The sequence below is a fragment of the Pyxicephalus adspersus genome, chromosome 2 (genome assembly GCF_032062135.1).
Source record: "Pyxicephalus adspersus chromosome 2, UCB_Pads_2.0, whole genome shotgun sequence".
Taxonomy (NCBI): Eukaryota; Metazoa; Chordata; class Amphibia; order Anura; family Pyxicephalidae; genus Pyxicephalus; species Pyxicephalus adspersus.
Genome location: NC_092859.1, coordinates 70,329,406 through 70,344,459, shown reverse-complemented (window position 1 = coordinate 70,344,459; position 15,054 = coordinate 70,329,406). Strand labels below are relative to the sequence as shown.

At 39.2% G+C, this 15,054-nt stretch overlaps 1 protein-coding gene across 4 annotated transcripts in view; it reads left to right on the top strand.

Moving 5' to 3' along the window:
- The window catches only part of ABLIM3 (actin binding LIM protein family member 3), a 142,699-nt gene that overhangs the window by 80,623 nt on the left and 47,022 nt on the right, over nucleotides 1-15,054 (top strand). For all 4 annotated transcript variants that reach the window (XM_072400965.1, XM_072400964.1, XM_072400963.1 and 1 more), the window contains exon 3: nucleotides 13,459-13,642. In XM_072400965.1, coding sequence (XP_072257066.1) covers nucleotides 13,459-13,642 — 184 coding nt within the window. The remainder of the gene's footprint in view (nucleotides 1-13,458; nucleotides 13,643-15,054) is intronic.

Sequence of the window (15,054 nt, the reverse complement as noted above, 5' to 3'; positions counted from 1 at the left end):
TCCACATTAGTCTCTCTTACTTGTTAAAATTGAATCTCCAATAATTCAGTATCAATGGATTTTAATGAAAGAACTCACTCCATATTGTCTTCACTCCATACGAAGTCTTAGAAGAGAAACACTTGAAGAGATATGTGGAAGCTATTGATTGGCAACATAAAACATGAAACATGACCGGTTTACAGGAAACTACCTATAATAGTAATTTTATCAGTGTCTTCAGTACCACATTAACATGCAGTGAAAAGGTTGGGCTAAATAAACTGGAACATACCTTTGTTGGTAATGTGCATTTACAAACGTATTAACACATGATATAATTAAACTTTAATTTGATGTTATTAAATAGGAATTTAAATGAAGAAATTATATTACATCAAATAGTCCATCTGAGTATTTAAAAATTAAAAATGTTATAAACACAAGTTGTGTTTTAAGCACACACATTAATTAACACATATAGATAATTAAATTGTTTAATAAGTGAATGTATTTATGTGATAAAATTGTGACATGGCAATTAGCATTTGTGTTTTCCATAAAGCTGAATAAAGGGCAAACAGCTGAATTCACAAGTGAAATTGTTTTATTTGGTGTGTGTGTGTGTGTATTTATATATGTATAATATCTTAAAGTCTAAAAAATAAAATTGCCATAGAGAACAACATTGGCACAGAGTGCTGCCTATGCTCTTTCCAGTCTATGTGGACCTATGCAAAGTATTGCAAGAAAGGTGATAGCAGAACAGCTTCCATTTTCCATTTAAGCTAGTTTTTCAATAATTTGATTTCCAAATACTTCATACCTAGATTAAATAGTCCTGTTCTATATATCTGCATGGAGGTCAGCTTTAAATACTTCACCAGGTTGTTTGAGTCACTTCTCGACTCTTTCTTTAATACCATCTAAAGATGGCCTTTAGGTTATTCATTCTAATAATGACATGAATGCTTCCTGTACCATTGGCAGGCAAAATAAAGTGAATTTAAGACTTTTATTGCAAAATCACATAAACCTGTCAGCTAAGCAGGCACTTAGTTTTATTACTGTGTATGGCTCTTCATAAAATCCAGAGGAACTAGCATATGGATTGCAGTGATGCTTAGACCTTTACTAGTTTACTCTATGACTCACATCAATTTACACATAACCAGATACCGGTGTGCTATAAAAGCAATATATTAATGTACAGTGAGGAATAATGCATGAGAATATGAAGAAATGAAACATTTTACCAGTTAGGCCTCTACATCCCTTTTCATTCTGTGTGTTAGCTTTGATATTAGGTCCCATTATGTGTTAATTGAAATGGCTCTTTGCTGACTGCCTCTGCAGCACTGACTGTAAAACACCAGCTTCTTTAGCATTTATAAAAAACATTACTGCTTAGAATCAATGGAAGTACTGATTATGTGCAATAGCTTTGTGACGAACAATCAATACCACTGCCATCTGAAGAAGTTAGTTAAGAGAATATAATTGTTTTCATTATATGCCACTTTTGTTACTTTAACCTATGGACCTGAGGTCTGTTGTTACATACTAATGCTGTAAAAGCCAACATACACTAAGGAGTCTAAAAAATAATATTTAATGACAGCTATAGGTTGAATAAGTTAGACATTTAAACATAGATTTAGGTCAGAAAAGGATTCCCTAGCTGTTTTAGCCTAGTATTTTAAAGAGATGGATGTTTCGCAGAGGTAATGCCTTAGAAGATACAGATGGAAATGAGAATGCGTGAGAAGAGATGTTGGGGTCAGGGAGGACATGAGATGGTCTCTTAGTGAGATTAAGAAGAAGTTTTGAGCTCACACAAAGGTGAGAACTACCTCCTGATCCCCATGTGGCAAAGATGGGTGCCTGAGCAGCCAATCACCAGTTACATGAGGGAAATGGAAGAGGATTTAGTCACACGCCTATACCTGCTAACCTAAGTGGTCAGGAAAAGATGAGTGTATGTGTAGTCACCATACACCATTAAGACCACTATGTAAACTTCGACAATGAACTTCTATTATTTGTTCTTTTTAGGCTTGGTAAATATACCTCCATATGTTTTATAAATGGAGAAAAAAGTTGTTGGAAATTCAAAACTCTTCTCTCCCAGTAGTTATCTTGTGACTATCTATCTTCCTATGCTTTGGAGATGAAGACAGCGAGATAGATTTAGTAGATTAGACAAATTAGCAGGACTGACACTACTCAGTCCACAAAGAAAATACAAACTTGAGGAAATATGCACGTCTTTCAAAAACGCACTGCACATATTTTGTTTTACCGCAACAAAATGAGGACAGTTAAGTGTGTTTTTTGATATATTTTTATTGATTTTTGCAAAGACTTTATATGACAAAACAATAAGTACAATTAGACACATGGTAATCCAAAAATCGTCAGAATTACCAAACAAAGAACAGATACATAGTACACATAATGGTACAATAGTAATTCCATGAAACTCAAATAGAGAACATCCTCCAATAAGACCCTTTGATCTTACAAAAACTGAAGATGAAATCCAAATCTATCTAAATGACTTAGCTACTGGCCCCTCTATAAATCCCTTTTACCGGTATCCTCAAACAGTATTTTAGGACCCGCACTCAATCAAAGATGTCTAATCGTTTTGACCCTCTGGGCCTCCTAAAATATTTCTGTATACCTTTGAGTTCTGGAACATTATCCATGGAGCCCAGGTGTCCAGGAACCTTTCCTTCCTATCGTATATCCACGAAGTCAGGTCTTTCATTAGTTTTAATATTATTTACTTTACGTAGTCACATGCCAAGAGTGGGCGGTGAAGTCTTTTTCCAGAGACCTGGGATACACGCTTTTGCCGCTGTCAATATATGTTTTACCACTGAATTGGTATAGGCTTTATGTGGCCAATCATTAAGATACAAAAACGCTTGGAATTCAATATGCATAGACCTTTTATGACAATATCGTATCGGGTGGGTGAGAACTGTAAACCCAACTCCTGTTCCCAAACTCGTACAAAGGTAGGAATAAAATCCTCTGGAGTATTGAGTATCGAGTAGAGAAAGGAAAAAGCATGTCTAGAGCCAATATCCCCCAGACAGATCCTTTCAAAAGTAGAAAAGAGTATCTAAAAATACCTTGCCCCTGGGAGTGTCTTAAGAAAATGTGGTAACTGTGCCGCCCTCCAAAAATCCAGCCCAAAAGGTAGAGATGGATATTGGAGTTCCATCTGTGAGTACCACTGTCCTCTAAGTCCAAAATGTAGCCCTAACTAAACTTTCCTCTCGCAGCTTCTGAAACCCTCTATCTTCCAAACCCGGGGTAAAGTCTGGGTTATCAAGTACTGGTGTTAAGGGTCTAGGCTGGGGAGAAATACCCCCTAAATGAAAATTTTTCTCACATATGGTTATGGTCACCAGTATAGTATGGTGAAGTTTGTCAACATGGTATCCCAGCAATGTGATCCACGGAAGGGAATGAAGCAGAACCTTGCTAAAACTTTGTTACACTGTAACCCACTGCTTTGCATCGGCCTGTGCGCCCCAGTCTATCACCCTCACTAGATGAGAAGCTGCATAGTAAAGAGAAAAGTCGGGGACACCCAGACCACCCACACTTTTGTGAAGAAAAAGCAATCTTCTACTTAACCTTGGGCTCTGACCACCCCATATAAATTTTAAAATCTTTGCATGTATTTGTTTGAAAAAGGACTGAGGCACATGTATGGGTAAGGCTTGAAATATGTACAATAGCCTAGGCAGCAAATTCATCTTCACAATTTGTATCCTGCCAAACCACGAAAAGGAGCGGGTCACCCATTGCTCTAATTCCTTGAGCAATTAATGCAATATTGGGACAAAATTCAACCTAAACAATCTGTCTAAGTTGATTGGGATCAATTCCCCTAAGTACTTGATTGCCTCCACTTCCCACTTAAATTGAAAATTGTCACCTAGTTGATTTTTCAGGGCTATCGGGAGTAACACATCAACGCCTGCACATTTGGAATGATTGATTTTAAAATTAGAGAGACTACTGTATTCCTTGAGTTCCTGTAATAGGTTAGGGAGGGATACCACGGGGTTGGGGACCAGAAAACTGAGGTCATCCGCAAATGCCGCAACCTTCTGTACTTTGCCTGCAGTTTGCAGCCCCATGATGTCTACCAAAGCCCAGACACGGCACAGGAAATGTTCCAGGGTAAGGATGAAAACCAGCGGGTACAAGGGGCAGCAGATCCAACCCAACATACTTTCCCCCCGCCCAACATGGGTCAACGTTTGGGTCATATATTGCCAATCCACCCTGTCAAAGGCCTTTTCGGCATCGGTGGATAAAAAAAAGTGGGAACCTTAGAGTTCTGTGCTGCGTAGATCCAATTCAGCATCCTAGTGGTGTTGTCCCTAGCCTCTCGGGAGGGGACGAATCCGACCTCATCCGGATGGATAATTTTATTTATGATAAATTGCATCCTAAAGGCCAGAATTTTTGTGAACAGCTTCAAGTCTTAGCAAGGAAATCGGCCTGTAACTCCCACATGCAGATGGGTCCTTTGCCTCCTTTGGGATAACTGAAATGTTTGCGTGGAAGGATTCTAGGAGGAATCTTCCTCCCGATGTGAGTGAATTACAGGCCTTCAAAAACTGAGGGGTAAGCGGCTCCTGCAAAGTCTTATAATATAACAGTGAAAATACGTCCGGGCCTGGAGTTTTCCCTAAAGGAGTAGTTTTAAGTGCCCTGAGGAACTCTGCAGCCATGATAGGGGATTCTGGGGCCGCAGACTCCTGGGACAGTTGAGGCAAGCCAGAGTGTTCTGGATAATGCTGTATCCTAGACATCCTCTCAGTTTTGCCGGTTCCCCCAGGTTTTCAAGGATGTAGATTATATAATGAGTAATAATACTCTCTAAAACCCACTGCTATATCTTTCACTAAATTAAGTTTTTGCCCTGCCTTGTGCCCTTTGTGCGTTTAGTGAATTGGCTAAGATTTTGCTATTTTTGTTACCAAATTCATAACAAATGCGTCTGCTGTATTTATCAGAAGCCCCCTCACAACAGCCTTGTGGGCTTCCCCAACCAGCATAGGGCTAACATCAGGGGTCATATTAGTCAAGAAATAAGTTGACAGCTTCTTCAAGATGTCCGCCTTGATGGACTCATTCTTCAGTAAGGACTCTTTGAGTCTCCAGTTCCAAAAATTTGGGGTGTCATATCTTTGGGAAATCTTTAAGAACACCGGGGCTTGGTCAGCAAACATTGTAAATCCTATTGAACGCTCTACTGCTTGTGATAGATAGAAAAAAGGTAAAGTCCCCATCAGTAGGGTGTAATACTTTCCATATGTCTACTAAATGGTGGTTCCATAGGCAACGCTTAATGCGTCCCTGCCCAGGTATTCTTCTCCCAGAGGGTCGTGAGATCCCCTCCAAACACTACCAGGCCCTTCCGAAATTCTTCTAGACCTGCCGGGGTATTAGCTATGAAATGGGCCTGTGCTGTTTTAGAGGTATAAGCAGTGGCCAGAGTAACCAGTTGGTTGTTTAGTGTACCCTTCACAAAAAAGAGTCCGACCTTCGTCATCATACTTACACAGGACACAGAATTTCCCAGCGATAGGCTCACCCCTCTGGAACAGGAGTCTCTGGAACAGCTATGATAAGCGGTTACAACGCCTGGGAAGTTTATCTTGCCTAAAGTGGGTCTCCTGTAAGAAGGCTATTTGAGCCTTGAACCTAAACAATTCAGCTAACAGGGCTAAACATTTTTCTGAGAGACACACAAATATCATGAACACTTGAGACTATGTATCTGGGTGACGATATGGTCAGTAACAAAACAGAACAGTGTGAGGAGGTATTCCTCAGGGGTGAGGAGGTGTACAGTGATAACACCGAAGTAGCAAATACGGGGGTGTCACTATAAAGTATAGGTACTGGGGGTAAAGGCTAACAGCCAAATTTACCCTCACTGCTGGAGTGAGGACCCTAAAGTGGAAACTGCGAAGGCACCAACATGGAAGGGACCCCCTGTTCCCAAACACACCAGCACATTACATAATCAGTAATACTTTGCTCATTAAACCGCATTCAAAAAATAAACCTGCATACCACTGAAATAAGGATATAACCTGAAAAAGAGATATTGAGATCATAGAGAATCAACCCCACTATCAGTGTCGAGGTCGCATCCATTCAACTGAACACAGCATAAACTGAAGTCAACAATCTGAAAGAGAAAATTGCTTGAGTTTGAGTTCTCTAGAAAAGTAAAGTGCATCAGCACAATGCACAGAGAAATGAGTATTAGACTCTAGTTCTGCTGTCAGTTAGCATTGGTAGTAGGGTCCACTTTAGGTCTTTTCTGATTACATTGTTTCCGCTGAACCGGCTGAGGTAGGAATGAGGGTAGGTTTGCGATGCTATGAAAAACAGCTCTGACACCATCCTTGGAGGCCGCAAGGTGAAAGGGGAACCCCCAAAGATATGTGATCCCTCGAGCCCTCAGAGCACCCGAGAGGGGGCACAGGGCCCTGCAGAGAGCTAAGGTATGTCGTGATAAATCCTGCAAGAGCATTAACGGGTAGTCTTTATAAAAGATTTCCTCCTGTGTAGGAGCCGCCCCCATGATATCTCCTTTGATGGGGAAAGACATCAATTTACCACATAGTGTAGATCAGCTGATTACACCGACTTAGGAAGGCCTTGTATGCGTATATTGTTACGCCTATTACAATTTTCCAAATCGTCTTGCTGCAAAACCAACCGCTGGAGTTAAAGAGAATGCTCATTCAGGAGTGCTCTGTGTTCGTTACAGGCCTGTGTCAAATTATCTGTAGCCTCCTCCACTGCCAGGACCTGTGAACCCAAATCTTTCCTCAGATTAGCTATCTCACTCCTCACTGTGCTTTCAATATGATTCATGAACGCCTCTAGATCTGCTTTATTGAGGCCTGGGTGAGTACCAGATTCACCCACCTATTGTCTTTAAAGAGAGTGCAGGGGACTTATTTGACTCCCTGTCTTTCCGGGGGGAAGTTGGCAGCGGATATTTACTCACTTTCTGCTTGTCTTCCCGCTGCGTGGCCTCAGTTGCTGCCATCTTAGAATCATCACTGCATCCCTGAGGGGAGGAGGGAGCCTGATCTGTACATAAAAAGAAAGTCTCCATTGCTGGAGACTGGCGGCGATCCCCGGCGTGTGGAGTAGCACTGTGCTGTCTACGACCCATCGTACCAGGGAGACAGCCGGTGTGTACAGATTTTAGTGCTGAAATGCGGTGACGAGCGGGAGCTCCGGTAATCGTGTCTTACCAGGCTCTGCGCATGCACACGCTCCAGGTAAGTGTGTTTAAAAAAAGGCAGGTATGTTATTTTGTGACAGAAGGGACATCACCTGCCTGCAAGAGCCCATCAGGTCACAGTTTTTATGTAATCAGTTAGTTCTGAATATGGGGAGTATGCTAGGGCCAGTGGGGGCTGAGATGGGGGGAATAAACAATAATGTTAACGACTACTATTGGCTGTTACTTGTTTCAATCACAGCTATGTAAAACCTTGTGTTCTTATATAAAACCAAGCCTGTTTGTAATGTTTGACTGTGATTGCCCAAACTAGAAAAAAGCAGTAAGTAGAGAAGTATAAAGGGTACGCAAACATTTTTGTTGCCCAGCAGAAGTGCAGTAAAACTGGTTATAACTCTCAGCTGTTAACTCCAGGGCATAATTAAACCATAAGGAACATACCGCTTATTTGAACAAAGATAAATTAAAACAGTTCATCATTTAGTCTATGTCAATGTGATCATAGCCTGCAATGTCAAAAAGATTTTTCTACTGAAGGCATTACATTGCAAGTCAGGTTAATTAATTGACACTGTGAGCAGGATTGATCTAGAATAAAAGCATAATGATTTGACTTGCTGCTGAGCCAGGTTTCATGGTCTCTTAGATGCAGATAGCACACAGCCCTGTGATGGAATGGAGTGTAGCTGGGATTTACACCCACCCTGGCTAGCTGCTGCCAAGCACTAGTAAGCACTAAATCCTGGCTGTCTGTACTGTATGCTTTCCTCACTTTAGAACTTCAAGGATGGGGAATTTGAGCTGTAATCTTTCATATACATCACTAACCATTCTTTTCTTTATATGCTTTTATTGATTTTAAAGTACATACGCTATTAACCCCTTGAGATTTGCACTATAGCTTAGCCGTATTTCAAATCGCTGGAATGAGCTGTAGAGTGTAGAATGGGGGATGATACAGTTAGTTGCAGCAGTACAAAACAAATGTTAGAGAAATTACATTACATTACACTTAAATTCTGATAAGCACTCCTTATATCTACGATGGCTGCATTATCTATAGGAACATTATGTATTACAAACACTTCAGCCCATTCACTGTCAGAAAGCTTACATTTATGATCCTTCAAAGCCTTTAACTTTTATTCTCACATGCATGAATTGAACCATTTTCCCAGCTCTGTAGCAGCTCAGCTGCTATGACAAGAAGACAATCCATTCAAGTGCAGACCAGACATTTTCTGATATTTGGAGAGAGTGGAATGATAAAAATAAAAAAAGCTATTGTACTTCTCCTTTACTGTCCAGTCAAAAGAATGTATTGTAAGGACAGTCATAGATTAAGGCTATGTTTAGATTAGCAGCTTTGCAAGCATTTTTGAGTGGTTTTATCTGTAAAAAATGCTTGCAAGAAGTGGTTAACAGTTGACCATATATGTCTTTTAATAATCCTATATTTGGCACGCAGCAGGAGGTGGCAGAGTTGCTGTATTATTTTTTTGAATGTTCAATGCAGCTTTCAGGGGTAGTTTACCGCCCCTTCTGCCTTCATAGACTTGAATTGGAACTGCTTGCAGACACTTAAAAACACTTGTACAAGCAATTGCAAATTTCTGTGCAGATGTTTAAGGGTATTTTTAATGCTATCCTATTATTAAAGACAGACCCTTTAATAGGCTTGGTACCGTCTAGAAATGAAAATAGGGCAGCAAGCCTTTCTTTCTTCCCCCTAGAATCTGGCATGCATGTAGCCCCCTTCACTTTTGTCAAAAATCAGACCCGCCTGCCCCCAGTGACAGAAGGCTTTATGTCCACTATGATCCCTGTTTTTTGGGGATCTGATACAGGAAACTTATTGAAATCTGGAGTCCCTATTTATTATAAAGTGTCTGCAAATGCCCTTGCAGGCAATTTTGGAAAGATTTAATGCATTGTATTAAAAAAAAGTGGGGTACTGTTTACGTGTATTAAAAGCAGACACCTCAACAAACACCTGCAAAATCCATTTTAGCTTTAAACCATTTCTGGGCACCCAGCTGTGGATAGTAGGTACCCAGGAGCAGTAAATGCCACTTTTTATAGCTAGACTGAATACTGCATTTATTTTCAGTCTTGCACAATGATGCAGGCTTCTCTTCTATACTGAAATGACTTAAGCTGCACATGTCAGATTAAAGCGAAACTAAACCCTTATGACTGCTCTAACCCTGCTCAATTGCATGGTGCAACACCATCTTTCTTCTTTTTTCTTCCTAGAGACAATCTTCAGCCATTTTGATTGGCTATGCTAGGATGATGTAACTTCAGTTCATTCATTCCAGCCATGCCCAAGGGCAGCCAGGATTGCCGGGTACCCCGTGCAACTGCAGTTCAGCTTATTTGACAGGTCCCCTACGTCAGGGGTCCCCAACCCCAGGGCCACGGCTCTGGCCAGTGCACCCACCAGCGGTGTCAGGAGAAGGATGTGCTTATAAGATGATGTGGTGATAAAATGTTATTCTATCCTAGAACTATTTGACATTTAGACAAGCCTAAAAGCTATTGTATTGTATTGCATTCTATCTTTGTTGCTACAACACTACCACACGCATTATTTCTTTCAACCAAGGGAGCTCTCAATCTAAAGTCTTTGCCAAAGTCTTACACACAATATTGGTGGAATCAATTTAACCTGAAAGCATGTTCTTTTTGAGGAAACTTAGTTGGAATGAATTTAAGCCTCTATCACATTGTGTACATTTTTGTGAATTACCTGCTATAATTACTAGATCCACAGCCCACAGTACATTAGTGTGGTGGTCAGTAGGAAGAATGCCTCTTACATTGATGGCTAGTGTGTAGAAGAAGAGGTCTTCCTTATGAAAAGCCAAATGGATCATTGGTATTGAACTGGCCTGAGAGTCACAAACTGCTAGTTGATTAAGGAACACCCATTTGTAACTACATTGCTTGCGATCAGTGTATGCTTTGGAGCTTTGTAGGTCATCATTCCTGTCTTAGTTGACAGTTTCAACCCCTAAAGTATGAATATTAAAAATGAATTCTTATTTTTTCTCACTTTTGGTATGCTATATATGCCACTGAAAGTGTTATGGGGGGAAGGTAAGATGCATGGTCTATGATCTTTGTAATTCATCAGAAATGAAGAAAGTGAGGTTGACTTTACGTCAGTAAATTAGGAGCTGTGTTGTCATAGTATAGAGTAAAGTAGGAGCATAATATATTTTATTTCCGGGACATGAATAGGTATTTGTCTGTTGTCACAGTGTGTTTAAAACATGGGATTTAAGAATTGTGTGTCTGTGTTCATACTGTATCTTATAAATTATATGTTTCCTAACTAAAACAAATTGTCTATTTAGTTATCATGCCTGGAAGTGTAATAAGCATCCCTTTGTGTGTGTATTCCAACTTGAGCTATTTGGGGCTACAAAAAATGTTTGGAAATGGGTATTGCACAATAAAATTAGCATAGGAGATGTATCATTGTTTTAATAAAACTTAATGCACTACAGTGCTTCCATGTGTTTGTAAATATATAGACAACCGATGAAAACATGAAGATTTGGCCTATCTGTAATGTCCATTATTTTTAATCCATCCTGGATGCACAGTATTGTGTCTGTAGCACTCACCGTGGTAGCTTGGTGAACTCCAACCACCACACAAACCTAAACAATGCTCAGCAGCCCAAAATCATCAGTACCTTGATTTGATACAGATTTACATTTTGAGGTAAAAATAAAAAATGTGGGTGCTGGATTATGTTATTTGGGTTGTAGGTAGCATTATTTTTATTTTCTATACTGAGGGTATGTGGCATCAAAGTAGACAAGGTTAGAACAGCAGGGGTGACATGATAGAAGAACATGTAGAGGCAGTGCAATGATCAGGAGGTGCATATATAGTTATATTGTTAGTTAGGTTCACTTTGCTCCAACAGGAAAAAATAGGCTATCAGATGTTCTCTGGATCAACAACATGGCATTGGAGTGGGTTACTCTGATGGATGTGGATGTGGCAGGCAAGAGCAATTTATTACATGTTGGTGTGTGTAGGTGGCTTCAGTGTAGAGAAGGTGGCAGCTAGGGAAAATGGATGAAAATAATGAATGTGATGTGGTAAATCATTGGTGGACTCCACTAAAGCTCTCGGCAGAACCAACTAAATGTAAAAAGTATGACAGTGCCCACAGTTTACCCAGATCCACAATTTTCCCATAGAGTGCTGCTAATTCTAAGTATCCAGAAATTGATGATTTTATTATTATTGGGGGCTTTTATGTCTGTAATTTTATTATGTGTTTTGGTTTGACTTGTGGTTACGTATAGTGGCTGTAAGGTTTACCTTAACATACCTTAATGTATACCTTAACATATATATGTGTACCTTAACATATATATGCTTTTGTTTCACGAGGTGGAAATCTGCTTTAATGGTATATTATTTAATATTTTATGTTGACATTAAACTGATTGATTTTTCTAAATTTATCAGTCAATGCAGGAATGTTACTGTTTGATGAAAAGATATGTGTCACTTCTAAAATTACCTTTAAAAAAAACTTGTTTTTCTTGTTTAAACTGAAACAAATGAGATTAGGCTGCTGCTGCATTTAGCCCAAACTAATTGTTAAAAAGAATCCGTTTTACAGCCAAATATGTGCAGCCAGTAGACACTGTTTTGTAACACCACGTACAGCTGTAACATATGCCCTGAGCATGTTATTTGAAGGATGTGTGCATTTTTAACATTGCCCTCAAAGTCACATAAAAAGACATTTACCCTAGTGTACATTTTTACCATTGATACATGTCCCCATTGGCAGTGTCCAGCTTTCTATAATTTTCTTTTAAACCCTTTAATTGAAAAATGCTAAAAATATATACAAGTGCAAATAAACCATAAACAAAAACATTTAGAAAAAATATTTTTATTTATAGAAGAATAACTGACAAAATATATAGTTAGAGAAAAAGGGGTGGGGGGTCGAAAGAAGATGGGGGAAACAATGCAAAATAGTGCTGTAAGGAGTATCAGGAAGCCTATGGTGTCTGCCACAACAGATCATGCCTCCCATAGGGCCAACATAGGGAGTATAAGTGTACTTGGGTCACTAAGTGCAAACCGGGCAACGTTGCATCAATTTGAATCCTGCCCCAAAGTGCTTCAAGGGCAAAACTTTCTGTGTACTTTCTTCTGTAAAGAGAGCGTAGGGCAATACATATCCATGAATGAAGTTGAACCACCTTTTGAAGAATTGTCTGGCTGTGGCATTCGGATTCAGTGGTCTACTGGCATCCAGTTTCCCCAGGTACTTGAGACAAGTAGGATCTCCAGTGAGAGTTTGCAAAGTTGGGGAATGGTTGACATCCATGCCTGCATAATATCTCTGTGTGCCATCAGCAGACAAAGGTGTATCCATTATTTGTGGGAATTGGCATCAGGCAACAAAGGTGGCTCCCAGTGAATATATAATGAAATGGGTTTGTCCATCAGCTAATAGCAAAAACCCCCACTAATCATGATGTTATCTCTCATACACTGGTGACTGACATGTCCATACTTCGTAATTGGCTTAATTAAAAGTATATTTCAGATTAGGTATATATTTTAAAAAAATTGAAAATTCCTTTCAAATAGTATTGTAAAACACACAGAATACCCATATATTATGTATATTAAAATACGTATGTTTTGTTCTGTTTTTATAGATCATCCAGGATCATTATTTGTGGTCATTTTTAGTGCCTCTACCAAAACAATGAAATGTTAATGTAATGTGGACAAATTGTCATTATTTAGTATTAGTATAATGTTCCTTCCCCTATAAACATCTACTTGGGCACTGAAATCAATCAGCAGTTCACTGTTTTGATTGTAATAGTGCTACTGCATTAGTCTAGCCGGCATGATCAATACATCGTGCATTTTTCATGTATGCTAAAGATGCAGATAAATCATTTCCTGGAAGTAAATTATGATTTGGGGAAAAAGTAAATGATTGTTTTTGCCAATGATTGGCAAAAAAGTAAAGTTATGTTTATAAAGTCTGAAAAAGTTATGTTTATTAGACAGGTATGATGTCAGCATTGAAATGGCTTTTTTTTAAATCTGGGTCACAGGTTTACAGGTTCATGAACTGAAAGTGGCTTCTTTTTTCTTTACTACAGTTTGTGGATGTGACCTGGCTAAGTCTGGCTTCTTCTTTAAGAATGGAGAATACATATGTACACGAGATTACCAGCAGCACTATGGAACTCGATGTGATAGCTGTCGAGATTTTATAACAGGGGAAGTTATTTCAGCTCTTGGACGGACATATCATCCGAAATGTTTTGTGTGCAGTATGTGCAGGTAATCTTAATAGTTTTAAGTACAGTATCTAACATATTAATAACATCTTTTAAAATTGTGTCATCCAAACTCCGAAATTATAAGTTTGGGTCTATTTATCTGAATCATGTTTATTAGTTGCAGAGTAGACAATGTCTTTTGAGGCCTTCTTTACACCCTTGATGATTCGCCTATGTATAGAAAGTAAGGGCTTTCCAACTAGGGTATAAAATGAAGATATGCTCAGAGGGAGGATTGACAACATTTTGCCATCTGAATGTGTTGTAGAACAGTAATATGAGTTGGAATCTGTCCGCTATCAACACTGGTAGCATTGTGGCATGGAATCTTTCGTACAAGATTAAGCCGCATATAACATGTTCAGTGGAGAGATTTCCATGGATCAACTTATACTTAGTGAATGAAGTAGCTGGCAGCTGCCTCCCTAACTGCATGCCAGCGTTGGCTTCAGTAGTAGTTAGCAAATGAAGTCATGGTGCTGTAGATATCTGCGGCCCTAACTAATATGTATTGTAGACATATTGTCAATACAAAGACCTTACCAGACAATATCCTGCATTCAATATGATAAGTGGATATGTGATGTATAACACTGGAGTGAAAGTTCTTCCTATTGAATTGTTTGCAATTGAATACTGACCAGGTAGCCATATAATGTAGATAAAGAGTTAACCAAATGATTTTCACATGACTCTAGTGCAGCAAGTGCTGAAAGACAGAATGGGGTGAGGCTGGGAATGCAGCTGTGCTCTTTCTATTTTAAGTTGTTCTGCATAACAGCTGTGCATACACTTTACTCCCAAGAAAGAAATCAAAACCCAGTAAAGCCTATGAAACAGTTTTCAGCTGTCTAAACCCTGCTGGCAGTGTCAAACACTCTGGAAGAACTGAACTAGAGCTTGTAAATGACACTGACCTCTTGTCTATCATTAGCATAAATATTGTCACTTGGATAAAGTGATCCAGGTAAGGCGAAAGTACTTAGCTACATTTATCAGGAAGAATGTATTTTCTACAACCCATTTTAGACTGTCATATTGAATAAATGGGGATGTTTTTGCTTTAATGTTTAAGATTACATGTGTGATAGATCAATATAGCAAAAAGGTTATGGGTTTCTTTATACCTAAACATACATAACACATCATCATATACAATTGTCATTCCTCTAATTACCACTTTATTGTATTGGCTTTATTGGCTACAAGAACATTTTTTTTCCTGAGATTTGTGGACTTTGTTTGTTCCAAACTTTTATGCAGAAGTGATGTTTACTACTTTGTTCAGCTCACTGCTCTCTTATGGCCACAGAGCGTTCTTGTTTCTGAAACCCCTAGTAGCCAAGTGGTGATGCAGTATGTCAAATCTCGCCTAGTACTAAAGGGAAGCAGTTTCTAAACAATGTACGTGGC